This window comes from Musca vetustissima, unplaced genomic scaffold (assembly GCF_032173495.1).
Source record: "Musca vetustissima isolate MV318-11 ecotype Yass unplaced genomic scaffold, APGP_CSIRO_Mvet_v1 utg6361, whole genome shotgun sequence".
NCBI lineage: Eukaryota > Metazoa > Arthropoda > Insecta > Diptera > Muscidae > Musca > Musca vetustissima.
Genome location: NW_026880425.1, coordinates 169,446 through 185,049, shown reverse-complemented (window position 1 = coordinate 185,049; position 15,604 = coordinate 169,446). Strand labels below are relative to the sequence as shown.

The following is a 15,604-nucleotide window of genomic DNA, read 5'->3' as shown; positions in this document are numbered from 1 at the left end:
AAATTATTATAAGGCCTTTATGGAGGATACAAATTAAAAATTAATTCAAATAAAGACAAATTTGTAAAAATTTATATTGAATGTAGAAGTTTGATGCAAATTTGTTCAAACCCCTACTATGCTTTGATTTTTAAATATTATATATTTTTTGAGAAGATTCACTAAATCTGGATATTTTTGAAGATCTATCAAATCGGGATTTTTGAAAAATCCAATGACGCTTTTAGAGCATTTAAAGAATTATCATTTAAAGAGCATTGTCTATCTAGATCACAATAAGATAATATAAGATAATATTTTTAGGGATGTATAAAGAATGTATTTATTTTTATTTTTTTTTTTATTAAAGAAAATATTTTCAGTGGAATATGATTCTTGAAATTTTAAATAGTTTTTTCCAAAATCTGTAACCGACATTTTTATTCTCACGCATCCACACTAAAGACTGCAATTACACCTTTAAATGCACGTGCCTCACACCCATGGTCCAAACGCGTCCTGGCTTTACACTGTTCAATGAATCATTAAATGTCGAAAGCCAGCCATTCAAACCGTCATTCAGTCATCCAGTCAGTCATTTATGGGCTCCATCTTCTTCTTCGTCGTCGTCGCCGTATTTTGCTTTGCAACATTTTTGCCACCACATTCCTGTTGTGCGAAGAGAAAAATCAGAAACGTTACACATTCCAAAGCAATCAGCAACACATGAACAAGCCATTCATGTAGGTGTGGTAGTAGTGTACACTATCAGTGTTATCTTTCTTACGGATATGCATTTGTGTATGTCAGAATGAATGTTTTATGTCGGACATACATACCCAACCCATATCTCCGTAACCATTGAACTAACATCATATGAAATGCAGATGGCAATTGATACAAGGAAATGGTAGTGTTACGAACGAGTGATGCTTTCAGGATGTTCTTTAGATGTCCCTATATCAATGGCTTCACACGCATGCACGCACACATATACACACACAGTCATCGATTGTTAGGAAGTATGTAGTATGTATTCGACATAAAGTTTTGTGGGCAATCCATTCCGTGGCTTACATTGATGATGACCAGTGTGTGGTGGAGTATGTGTTTGGACACATGTGAAATTGGTGGAAAAATCTTCAATATCAAATTAAATATTGGTACATGTTACCAAGTCGTATCCCTGACACTAAGGACGAAAAGAAGAATCAACAAAGTAGATGAGTCGTTAGATTTGACATCGATTTTTTTTTTAAATCTAAAAGTTACGCTTATTTTAGTCGAAAAAATATAGTAGTCCTTATAGTCCTTGAAAAAATATTCATTATCCAACCCATGTTATAGTCCCAGAAAAAATATTCTTTATCCAACCCATGTTATAGTCCTTGAAAAACTATTCTTTATCCACCCCATGTTATGGTCCTTGAAAAACTATTCTTTATCCACCCCATGTTATAGTCCTTGAAAAACTATTCTTGATTTTTTTTTTTAGAAATCCACGCCTTATAATCCTTGATTTTTTCTTTATAAATCCACGCCTTATAATCCTTGATTTTTTCTTTATAAATCCACGCCTTATAATCCTTGATTTTTTCTTTATAAATCCACGCCTTATAATCCTTGATTTTTTTCTTTATAAATCCACGCCTTATAATCCTTGATTTTTTTCTTTATAAATCCACGCCTTATAATCCTTGATTTTTTTCTTTATAAATCCACGCCTTATAATCCTTGATTTTTTTCTTTATAAATCCACGCCTTATAATCCCTGATTTTTTTCTTTATAAATCCACGCCTTATAATCCTTGATTTTTTTCTTTATAATCCTTGATTTTTTTCCTTAGAAATCCACGCCTTATAACCTTGATTTTTTTTCTTTAGAAATCCACACCTTATAATCCTTGATTTTTTTCATTAGAAATCCACGCCTTATAATCTTTGATTTTTTTCTTTAGAAATCCACACCTTATAATCCTTGATTTTTTTTTCATTAGAAATCCACGCCTTATAATCCTTGATTTTTTTCATTAGAAATCCACGCCTTATAATCCTTGATTTTTTTCATTAGAAATCCACGCCTTATAATCCTTATTTTTTTAGACATCCACGCCTTATAACCCTTGATTTTTTTCTTTAGACATCCACGCCTTATAATCCTTGATTTTTTTCATTAGAAATCCACGCCTTATAATCCTTGATTTTTTTCTTTAGAAATCCACGCCTTATAATCCTTGATTTTTTTCTTTAGAAATCAACGCCTTATAATCCTTGATTTTTTTCTTTAGAAATCCACGCCTCATAGTCCTTATTTTTTTCTTTAGAAATCCACGCCTTATAGTCCTTAATTTTTTTTTCTTTAGAAATCCCCGCCTTATAATCCTTAATTTTTTTTCTTTAGAAAACCACGCCTTATAATCCTTGATTTTATTCTTTACAAATCCACGCCTTAAAATCCTTGATTTTTTCTTTAGAAATCCACGCCTTATTATCCTTGAAAATGTTTTCCTTAAAAAATTCACGCCTTATAGTCCTTGAAAAAAATATACTGGTGCGTTATAAAATCGACACTTGTTTTAGACTTAACGAAAATATTCTTCACAATTTCGAGATTTGTTGGACCTTGAAAAAATTATCCTTTAGCAAATCCACATATTAAAAGTCCTTCACTCTGTATATTCCTTGACAAAAAGTTGTTCTGTAAACCAGATACAAGTTACTGACACTTCAATGAACCGATAACCTTGTGTATGCAAAATTTATATATTACAATAAATACTCTTTCCTTCCTTCCCTTCCACACTCACACACACATTGCACATTTATGTCCTCAGTTGGTATTTTTAAGGACATTTCAGTCCTTCAACGTTTACCGTTCTGATCGCGATGCATTAAATTCAACATCATTTTATATCAAATGGGTTTTGTTATGCTAAATTGATTTTGAATGTTTACAGAAATAAAATACATATACATACACATGCATACAGTCATCCCATATGTATATGTGTACAGATTTGCCCAATATGTACATATATATTTTGCATACTTTACTTTACTCGTCTCAACCAGCCGCAAACTCAATTTATACAGCATACCAAACTATCTGCACATATGCTGCTGGTAATTGTTTGCAGGTGGATATTTATATGACTGTGTGTGTGCGGACGTCTGTGTTTGTGTACGTTTATATTTCGATGCATGCATTTAAAGTGCCTTTAAGTGGCAATTAGATACACCATGCATTTAGGTGTCAAAGGACACTTTGGGCTGTCTCCGTCGTTATTGGTGGTGGTGCTGCTGCATAACAACAACTGTATAGGGACAAACTTTTACATAAACAGTGTTGCTGTGGCTTCCTTATCAGTGTGTGTATGTGTGCGTTTGAATGTATATATTTTTGAATGTATTTTTTTAGTCTGTGCAATGCAAATGCCATGACTGGAAGACATTTGCTATTGAAATGGTATTCAGGAAAAATAAAACGACGACACTTGGCTTTGGAACACTAAAGTTAGCCATTTGTGTAACGTATCAAAATGAAATGAATATTTAATCGAATATCAGCTATCCATTATAAAAAGTCAGTGGGTTTTAAAGTGTTTTTTCCTTTAAAGAGTTGGACCTATCAAGGTGTATAGTATTAAAAAAACGTTTTGGTGGTATGTAAAAATATAAAGTTATATGCAGTGAGAATAAAGATTTTTTATTCAAAATATTATACTTCAATGTTTTTAGTTTTTGAAATTTAAAATTGTGCTTACAGTCAATGAAGTTTCAAATATGCGTATAGTTAAAATAGAGTTACCTTTATATAGTTTAGAAATAACATATACTTTTATAGTCCTTGAAAAAAAAATATTCTTTGAAATAGCAATGCTTCTTATAATCCTTGATAAAATATTCTTTAAAAACTGAAGCCTTGATAGTCCTTTAACAAATATTCTTTAAAAATACAGGCCATATTAGGGTCCTTGAAAAAATATTTTTTAAAATGTACAGAGTCCTTGAAAAATATTCTTTAAAAAATATGCCCTTTTTACAGTCCACGCTTCTTATAGTCCTTGAAAAATATTCGTTTAATAATACAGGCCGTATTAGATACATTGAAAACAATTCCTTAAAAAGAGTCCTTGAAAAATATTCTGTAAAAACCAACGCTATACTAGTCCTTAAAAAATATTCTTTGAAAATTCCACGCCTTATTATAGTCCTTAAAAAATATTCTTCGAATATGCCACGCTTTGTTATATTCCTTTATATTATAGTCCTGCCTTGTTATAGTCTTTAAACATATATAAATCAACGACTTGTTATAGTCCTTAAAAATATTCTTAAAAAAAAACCTCATTTTGTAAGTCTTTCGAAAAATAGTATCTAAAAAATCTACGAGACTTTTAGTCCTTCAAAAATAGTTTTTCCAAAAACACGCTTCTTTTATAGTCCTTGATAAAAAAATAGCACTAAACATTTGCGTTTCTTAATGTCCTTAAACAAATATTCTTATAAACATCCTTGCTTTGCTATAGTCCAAAAAAATGTATTTTATGAAAATTCTATCATAAAAATTTTAATCCTAGCTTAAAATATTCTTTAATAAATCCTTGCTTTTTATAGTCTTTAAAAAAATCAAAACCTTGTATAGTCTGTGAAAAAATATTCAATAAGAAATCCACCCCTTGTTAAATCCAAGCCTTGTTATGGTCTTTATAAATATATTATTTAAAAGCGCACACCCTAAAAATATTTAAAAAAAAATTAAAAATATATTTGAAGAAATATTCTTTAAAAAATCCACGTCTTGTCATAGGCCTTGAACTAATATCATATGAATAATGCAAGCCTTTCTTATAGTCCTTTAACAAATTTTCTTTAAAAATTTCCATTACGTTAATTCTTGAAAAACCTTCTATGAAAAGTGTGCACTTTTTACATGCATAAAAAATATATTTTTTTAAAAGCAACGATTCTTTAAGTACCTGTGATTTTTTTTAAATCTACACATCTTATAGTCCTTAATTTGTGTCCTTTTTTCATTTTGGAAAAATTTTCACCTTGTTGCTTCCTTTATTGTTTATACCCTACACCACTCTGTGGTACAGGGTATTAAGTCTTTGTGCATATGTTTGTAACAGGCAAAAGGAATCGAAATAGACCCATGGTTCCTTTTGAGAATATGCATAGAATCACTTTCTGAGTCAATTTATGCTTGTCCGTCCGTCCGTCCATGTATTTTTGTGAGCAAAGTACAGGTCGGATTTATGATCCGATTTGGATGAAATTTGGCACAGCCCATTTGTTTGGCCCAAGGACGAACCCTATTGAAATTGAAAATCGGTTCAGATTTAGATTTAGCTCCCATATATAGTTTCGTCCGAATTTAGGCAAATTGTGCACGAAACTCGCAAAGTTTGTCCGATTGAGACAAAATTTTGCACAGCGTACTAGATTAATTCCAGTTTGTTTTGTGGAAATCGGTTTAGATTTAGCTCCCATATATAGTTTCGTCCTGATTGATGTATGCGAAGTTTTGTGAAAATCGGTCCAGATTTAGATATAGCTCCCATATATAGTTTTGTCCGACTTTAGGTAAATTGTGCACCAAACTCGTAATTTTTGTCTGATTGAGACAAAATTTTGCACAGGGTACTGAATAATGTCCAGCTTGATGTACATGAAGTTTTGTTGAAATCGGTTCAGTTTCAGATATATTTCTCCCATATACAGTTTATCCGATTATAGGTAAGTTGTGCACCAAACTCCCAATATTTTTCCGATTGGGGCTAAATTTTGCACAGCCTTCTGAATTAGGTCCTGTTTGATATTTATGAAGTTTTCTTGAAATACCAAAGGTATATGCAACGGTTGCTCAATTAGGTCCAGATTTACATATAGCTTCACATACATTATTTTCCTAGATTTCATACAAATGGTACACAAAAAATTCCGATTGACATAAAATTTTTCATAGATTTCAGAATGGTATGTGCATTGAGTTTTTTACTTGGTTCACATATCTATGTAAATCACTCATTTAGTTTCGCCCCATTCCATTTCAATGGTCCTCTGAAGATTAGATGTCGATTCTATCTACAGGATATTGTATATATTAGCATCTCTTGCATGTATCCAAAGTGGTGAAGGGTATCATATAGTCGGCTCCGTCCGACTTTTAAACTTTCCCTACTGGTTTAATTTAATAATTGTGCAATATCACTGTGCTATTGCTTCTTTATTTTTTTATTATTTAAAAGTTCTTCAACGAATACATTTACCTTTATACTTCAATTCAATATTCAACAACAAACTATCAACAACATTTCAAAACCTCCCTTTGAATACGAAATGCTTTCCTGTTAATTGTTAAATAAATCCTAATGCAAAATTTCAACATTATTGTTTGTCGCAACAGCGTTTACACATTTCATCAATTTGAAATGAGCCTCGCCGTTATCAGTGGTGTTAAATAATGACAGACGAAACGGCCGATTGCATTTGTTGTCAGTCAGTCAGTCCGTCAGCTTTGCATTTGGCCTATGTTTACTTTCGCTCTCTTTCAATATTTAAATCCAATCGGCTTAACTTTTTGGCCTATGGCATATTGAAATTTTCTATTTTCCAATTGCTAATTCAAGTATTTAGGCTTAACACGTATGCTCCACAAAATCGATAAAACTCGTTGAAGTTCTAAATCCGCATTGAATATATAAATGTGTGTCCTTGCATTTTATGTCAACAAATGTCAAAATTTTACTGGCCTAAGTGGTAGATAAATATAAATTTAAAACCAATAAGTTAAATCTGATGATAGCTATATGTTTATAAATTTAACCCTTTCATGAAAAAATTTGACCCCGGCTATTTTTCGAAAAAAATTTAAAATTTTATGAAAAAATTTCTGGCATCGATTGGGCCTAATCATGTTAAACAAAGTATTTTCATCTTAAACAAATAATCTCGGAGCAAAATGAGTTACATACCTCCTGGGACCTCATAAAATATCATGGTTAATCTAAATATATTTTTAAGATAATAAATATTATATAAACCATTGCATAACTATTACAAATATCTGTATCATACAAAAACTCAAAATTGAATGTGAAAATATTTTGTTTCACCAATTGTTACATAAAATTCCAATTAAATGTTGACGAATTTATGTAACAATTTTTAAATTTTGTTTATTTATATAGATTCATTTCATTAGAAATTAAAACTAAAAAAAAAATACAATAAATATTTTTTTGTTTTTATCTATTTTCAGAATATACGGCAATGACACTTTCACCTTACATTTGGATCATGGTCGAGGTTTTGGTAAAGCATTCCATGATGATTTGACAATATTGGCGCCAGTGTTGCAATGTTGTATGCTGCGCAAATCAACGGTTAAAAAATTACTAGAGTAAGTACTGAAAAAATTCACTAAATTGCCTAAAACCAACAAATTTTAATTTATTACAATTTATTACCACATTGTGTACAGTACTTTGTTTCTGTGCATACGTATTACGTAGTACGAATTTTCTCATATATAATATCATTTTATGTATGTATATCAGTATATGAAAACTTTAGAATTTCCTCTAACCATTGCTGGAAAAATCATTAAAATCGGATAAGTATTTGCTGAGTTATCAGCATTTGAATTTAATGATGGTCCGAAATATACTTACTGTTCGGTGCTGGGCGCCTAATACCTAAAAATGAAAAACCACACAAAATCGGTTTTGTAAAAATCGGCATTTTCATTTAAATGGTAGGTAATAAACTCGAGTTTTATGATTTTTTTCAGAAATGGTTAAGGAAATTCTGAAGTTTTAGAACACACTGGCAATAAATGTAAAAATTCGTAATATGTCATAGTTTAGGGATACGTATTGTACTATTTGTATACCCTCAAAAAGAGAGTGAATATTAGACTTGCCATTCCATTTGCATCATATCCAATGATTCGTCGAAGACCGCATAATGTACACATATGGTCTTTATAAGAATATAATTGTATTTCGATTTATCCATGTCTGCTCCGTTCGTTGGAATCACGATAGAAATCGCAATATTTATTTCATTTTCCAAATGAGACTAGCATAAATCTGTCTAGAAACTGATTATTAGAGGTCAATTTTTTTGACACAGCCCACATCTGAAATTCACACCCAATTTTCAGTATTTTGAGACTACATTTTTATTTCGAAATGACTCTAATTTGGCATTTCGTGGTTTTAGAGGCTGGTATATGTCCACAGAAAATGATCATTATAGGTCCACGGTTTGCCGTGTAAAGTTCCCGCCATATTTTCGATATGTTGTGATTTTCAACGCATCTTCCCACCGAAAAGGCTGCAAATTAGCATTCTGGGTTTTTGGTAAAAAAACTTTAGTTATGTGTCAGCTCGTGGACATTTATTTCAATTGATCTGTTATTTGCGTAATGTTTAAGTTAAGGTTATTTAGCACATATTCCGCCCCTTTCGACTACACTGCTTTGTAGGCATATAATAAAAAAATAGTCGATATTGTGCATATCCGTAAATATTTACATATTACGAATTTTCTCGTATAGAACATCATTTTATATATCTATGTCAGTGTGAAATAAAACTTCATAATTTCCTCTAAACATTGTTGCAAAAATCATAAAAATCTGTCATGTTTTTGCTGAGTTATTAGCATTTGAAACCAACCATATTCACAAATTTACTTGCTATTCGGTCCTGTGCGCCTATTACCAGAAAATACAAATCTCTCAAAAATCGGGTTTTTTGACAACTAACAATTTTTTTGTTAAATGCCCTCTTTTTACAAAACTGATTTTTGTGTGGTTTTTCATTTTTTGGTAATAGGCGCCCAGCACAGAACAGTAAGTATACTTCGGAGCATTGTTGAATTCAAATGCTAATATCTCAGCAAATACTTAATCGATTTTTATGTTTTTAACTGAAATGTTTAGAGGAAATTCTGAAGTTTTAGTATACACTGGCAACAGATATATAAAATGTAGTACTATAAAAGAAAATTCGTATTATGTAAAAGTTTTTAGATATTTTATAATATCGGATATTTTTCTATTATATGTCAGCAAAGCTGTTTGGTCGAAAGGGGCGAAGCATGCGCTACCCTACACTAATAACAGATCATTTGAAAAGTCCACGAGCTGGCACATAACTGACGCTATTTATTTTTACCTAAAAACCTGGGATGATAGAATTTTCATTTTGTTGGTGGGAAGATGCGGCGAAAACCGAAAATAAAACGGGAAATGTATATGGGGCAAAACCTTAACGTATAATGAGCATTTTCTGCGCAGTCGTACAAGCCTACAAAACCACGAAATACCAAATTATTTTCTATTGGTAAATGTACCCTAAAAATACTTCGTAGGGCGTGAATTCCATGTGGGGCTGTGCCAAAAAAATGGACATATAATAATCGGTTTCTACGCAGATGTATGCCAGCCTTCAAAACCCAAGAATGCATAATTACAGCCCTTTCTTTTGGAAAATGAAATAAATATTGCGATCTCTATCGTGATTCCAACGGACAAGACCGGACATGGATAAATCGAAATACAATTATATTCTTATAAAGAGCATATACAGTGGCTCCATCGCATAATCGGACAAAAGTTTTTCTAATATAAATGTATTCTGAACATTAAAAAAGAGTTAAACATATATTTTTTTTATATTGGTAGTTTTCATTATATTAAGGTTCTGTTTACTGACGAAAGCAAATTTAATTTGCACGGATCAGATGGAAAGATGTATTTGTGGCGTAAGCCAAATGCTGAATTTAATCATAAGAATACAAAAGCCACTGTTAATCATGGAGGAGGTTCTGTTATGGTTTGGGGCTGCATGTCGAGTGCGGGATTAGGCAATTTGCATTTTATTGATGGTAAAATGGACAAATTTGTCTACCTGAAAATTTTAAAACAAAATGTAAAGCAAATTGCAGACAAATTGGGTATCGCGAACAACTTTGCCTTTTATCAAGACAACGATCCCAAGCACACATCAGGTGTTGCAAAGCTTTGGTTGATCCATAACTGCCCCAAACTTATACAAACACCTGCACAGAGCCCAGACCTTAACGTAATTGAGCATATTTGGGAAGAATTAACTAGGAGAGTGTATGAGAAAAAATTTAACTCCTTAGTACAGCTTAAGGAGGGCTTTACTGAAATCGTGGAACTCCATAGAGCAGGAGGTATGCCAGAATTTGGTCAAATCAATACCGAAGCGTTTACAGGCCGTTCTGGACAACAAAGGATATGCAACTAAATATTAATTTCTCGATTTTTTGCATTTTTTAACATTGATATTTTGCTTTGTCCGATTTTGCGTTGAACACAATAAATTGAGTTAATTTTGTTTTTCTGGCGAAATTTACTGTTATCACTAGGAAAGTTGTTGTTTTTTGTATTGTTCAGAAATAAAAGTAAGTAATGTGTAAATAAAAGTGAAAAAAACTACACATTTAGACAATTTCTTTGAAATGTATAGCATTATTATATCTGACAACCACTTGTCCGATTATTCGATGGAGCCACTGTATATGCGCTTTATGGCGTATCCGACGAATCGTTCGAAGTGTTGCCAACGGAATGTCAAATTTAATATACACCCCACCTTATATTGGTGGGTATACAAATAGCACAATACATAACCGTAAACATTGACATACTACCAATTTTCTCTTATATAACATCATTTTATATATGTAGAGCCAATGTGTATTAAAACTTAAGAATTCCCTCTAAACATTGCTGAAAGAATCATAAAAATCGGATAAGTATTTGCTGAGTTATCAGCATTTGGATTTAATGATGCTCCGAAATATACTTACTGTTCAGTGCTGGGCGCCTGTTACCTAAAAATTAAAAACCACACAAAGATCGGTTTCGTACAAATGGGTATTTTCAAAAAAAAATGTCCGTTGTCAAAAACCCGATTTTTGCGAGATTTTCATTTTCCGGTAATAGGCGCCCAGCAGGGAACAGTAGGTATATTTTGGAAGATCTTTGATTTCAAATCCTAATAACACAGTACATATTCAACCGATTTTTATAAAATTTGCAGAGATGTTTGGAGGAAATTCTGAAGTTTTAGTATACACGGGCAAGCATATATTAAAGTATGTTATATAAGAGATAATTCATATTATTTAAAAGTTTACGAATATGTTCAATATCGGTTATTTTTAACCCTCCACCATACGGAGCGTATATTAAATTGTTATTCTGTTTGCCACAGCTCGATAGATTCGTAATGAACTCCATAAATTATATCATATTGTAGATTTATCATACTTAGGATTTTTGTAGTGAAACGGGTTATATCGATCCACATTTTGGTATAGCTCCCATATAACGGCATTGACCAATTTTCGGCTTGCAGTCGAATTTCCAATCAAGGAGTCTCTAATTTGGTATTTCAGGATTTTGGAGTCTGGGATATATCTGCGCAGAATATTATCCCTAAGGTAAATCCCAGTATTCGAGGCGTATGGCTGCGTTTACCAACCGAAAATGATATTTCGTGGCTGCCCAGAAAATTATCAATAAATGTCAATGTTTTCGGATAATCCCTATATGTAGGTTCTGCCCTGCTCCGTTTACGCTTTTAGTCGAAATTGTCTACCAAAGGGGCTGTAATTCGCTACTTCGAGTTTTTGGTAGCGGACACATTTCCATATAAAGATCCCGCCATACTTTCGGTATTTTGAAGGTTTTAACTGCATTTTCCCACCAAAAAAGGCAGCAAATTAGTTTTAGGTTTTTGGTAAAAATTAAAAAAAAAAACCGTCAGTTATGTGTCTGGTCGTGGACTTTTCACTTGATCTGTCATTTGCGTAAGGTGGAGCATCTTTCGACTATCTTTCGACTTTGCTGACAGAAAATATCCGATATTGTAACATATCCGTAAACTTTTACATTGTACGATTTTTTTATTATTATATTATATCATTTTTATATAAATATGTCAGTGTGTAATAAAACTCAGAATTTTGTCTAACCATTTGTACAAAAATCATCAAAATCGGTTAAGTATTTATTGAGTTATAAGCATTTGAAGTCAAAAATTTTTCAAAATATGCCTACTGTTCACTGCTGGGCTCCTATTACCTAAAAATGAAAAACCTCACAAAACTCGGATTTGTAAAAATGGGCATTTTGAACAAAATAGTCTGTTTTCAAAAACCAGTTTTTTTGAGAGATTTTCATTTTCCGGTAATAGGCGCCCAGCAGCGAACAGTAGGTATATTTTGGAAGATCTTTCACTTCAAATGCTAATAACTCTGCAAATACTTAACCGATTTTTATAAAATGTTTAGAGGGAATTCTCAAATTTTAGTACACACACATACATATATAAAATTATATCTTATAATGGAAAATTTGTAATATGTAAACGTTTACAGATATGTGCAATATCGACTATGTTTTCACCCTACACCATAAGGCGAGCTGCGAAAAAAGTTGCCATTATGTTGGCTACACCTCAAAAGATACGTCGAAGACCCAAAAAAGAATATATAATTGTTCTTCAGAATATTTTTTCTTTCGATTTTGCCATATCCGTCTGCCTGTTGAAATCACTATATAAATCTGAGTCTGAATCGATCTAGTCATATTTTCTGCTTTATTTAATTTCACTTTATTCTCATAATTTCTAAATTTCTATTCTTCTCTTTTCTTTACAGATTTCACAATGGTCCCCGACCCCTCTCCGAAGTAATGCGTGAATCGATGCTCGTCGATCCGGTGAGTCCCATCCTTTGGGAACCCCATTTGGCTGCCTTGGATCGACGTGTTGGCATTATCCTACAGGGGGTGCGTGATTGTGTTAAGAAAAATCCACCAGAGGAGATGGAAGGTTCGGAGGACAATGTTTCGTCATAGCGTTGAAAAAGACGACGGCGACGGCGAAGGAAACGAATGACTAGGCAATTCATAAGAAAACCAAAATATTAGACATTAAGGCAATCTAACATAGTTAACGCCAAGAAAAAATTAAGAAACAGAAAAAACTTAGAAAAATCATAACAAAAAAAAAATAATACAACAACAACAAAGTTCCCTCAAGATATATTAGATTATTAGAAAAAAAATAACTAAATAAATAGTTTTGTTTGTTTTTGTTTTGTTAAACAATTAATTGATAAATGTAGGCATGAATTTTGTTAAAACCAAAACCAACACCACCACAATTCCCATATTAAATGAAATTCCCATTTAAAAAAATATACTTAGACAAAATAGAGCCCCAATTGAAAAGAAAGGAAAGGATTTTTTCTAAAAAGTTCCTTTTTATAAAAAAAAAATTAAAAACAAAAACAAAAGAGGCAAGCTCTCTACTATACAAAAGAATAATTGGTAGCAAATTACAAAAAAAAAAAACAATACATAAGAAAATAAGCTCTCAAAGACCCTTGTTGCAATTAGTTTTAATATGAAAAACAAAAAAAAACCAACAACAATAACAATAGAAATTAGTTTTTATGTAATACACAAAAAATCAATACCAATAACAACAAGAACAACACGTAAAAGCTTTAAAAGTGATACATGTTTTCTTTAAGACGAAGGCAAAGAAAGTATCAACTGTGTTTTTTAACAAAGATTTTTTTCATAATTTTTATTAATAACAATAACAACAAAAAACAACAATGTCTTCTTTGTCCCTCTCATAGTTAAAAGTAAAGTAAAAAAATACGCGTGACTTTAGTACCTTTTTTGTGAATGAATGAAAGTAAAAAAAAATGTGAAATCATGTTTGATAACTAATAATATTAATAAGTTTTGATCTTATAAGTGAAGAAAAACAACTTGGCAGCTATAATATATTATTCTTTATTTCTTTTTGGATATTGTGTTTATTTTTCATAAGTTTTATAGTTGATGTGAAATTTTAATGAAACACTCAGTGTTTAGAGCTTTAGATGAAAATTAAATATAAAAAACGATTTAGTAAAGTTATAGTTTTTAAACCAAAAACAACAATAAAAACTACAAAAAAGACTATATTCTTTAATTTTTAAAAAATATATATATTTCAAATAACTGATATCATATATACTATTATATATTAATAATTTTTAATTATTTTAAATTCTATTCATTTTAAATGTAACTATTTTTAAAAATTATATCAATATTTAGAATTATTATTTTTTCGGAAAAAAACTGTGCTTTGAAATGTGAAAATATAGATGAAGAATATCAAAACCCACTTGAATATTTAAAATCATTCTAACCTTAATATTTTACCACCAACACCGGATCCGCAATAAAATTGAGATATAGTCGGTGATTATAGCAAATAAATTGTCCGAGGATAGAAAAAAGTTCTCTTAATCCAGTGGAGGAAATGTGTCAAGATTACAAATTGATATATAATTTTAAAAGTTTTTTGAAAATGGTGCCAAATGGGGACTATTTCACATCCAACGATTTTAAAAATATATTTTTAGTCCTTGAATAAATGGTATGGATTTTGCAGACTGACTTCAAATATATATGGATACATTTATGAGCTGTATAATAACGAGGCCAGTAGTTGATCGCACTTTGTCACTTGACTAGATACAGAAGACATACGTGACACATTCTATGTACAGAAGACCTATAAAAAATCTACCTCTGTATTTGGAAGCCCCATTTTGTATGTAAAAATCTATGAAGAATTCCATGTGTACTGAAAACATATACCCAAAATCATGTGTTTGCGCAAAGAACACTGCAGTATATCGAGCACAGAGTGAAGATATATTCAGAACATCTTCACTCTGCGCTCGATATACAGCGGTGTTCTTTGCGCAAACTCATGATTTTGGGGATATGTTTTCAGTAAACTTGGGATTCTTAATAGGCTTCTTTATAGAGGACTTATATGAGTTCTTATAGCCCACTTTTGCAAATCTCGGTTCTCAATTCATGGTTAAGTTCGTCATCGTATGACAGTATCAGTTCCCATTTTATTATTGACTCATTTCAAACAATTCGGATTCGATTTAGAAATGTCCGTGTTGCTGACTGGAGCGCACTTTTACTCTCGTTGGGTGTAACCGATTGGATCTAAACTTTGGCATCGTATTATTCCTATCACAAGTTCTGAGATGGAGACTATAGATCCACATCTTCTGGTACCTCCCAAACAAAATGATCAAAATATTGTTGAAAAAATATAACAACATGCGAAGGGAGTTTTCGATTCAAACAAAACAGTGCACAATACCTGAAAATGTGGCTAATCGGTGCGCACAAAGTGTCAACATTAAATCCAATATTCAGTGATAAGCGTGGCCGCTTTGATTGTAATATTTTTGAGTCAAAACTATATCAATTATGAAGATGGAACCAATAGGACCACTCCTTCTGATGTACATTGGAATATTTATAACAAACCTATAATAAATCTGAATGTGGGGGTCCATAGGACATCTTCTTCTGTTTCCTTCCCAAATGTGGTCAACTCTTCGGAATGCCAAAGCGCAGTCCTTTCGGTTGGGACTTATATCCTCAAAATACCGCAAAATGACCGGGAACTTTATATGAGGGCTATGTCAAGACACGGACCTTATGGATGTTTTTCTGCGCAGATACCAGCCTCTACAA

General features: G+C 31.7%; 1 protein-coding gene across 1 annotated transcript in view; it reads left to right on the top strand.

Annotated features, from left to right (window-relative positions):
* LOC133326020 (extracellular serine/threonine protein CG31145) overlaps nt 1–12,893 on the top strand; it is a gene marked incomplete at its 5' end in the record, with an annotated part of 118,233 nt that extends 105,340 nt beyond the window's left edge. Inside the window, 2 exons of the mRNA XM_061534697.1 lie at nt 7,247–7,387; nt 12,691–12,893. Coding sequence (XP_061390681.1) covers nt 7,247–7,387; nt 12,691–12,889 — 340 coding nt within the window. The remainder of the gene's footprint in view (nt 1–7,246; nt 7,388–12,690) is intronic.
* Nucleotides 12,894–15,604: the final 2,711 nt, after the last annotated feature.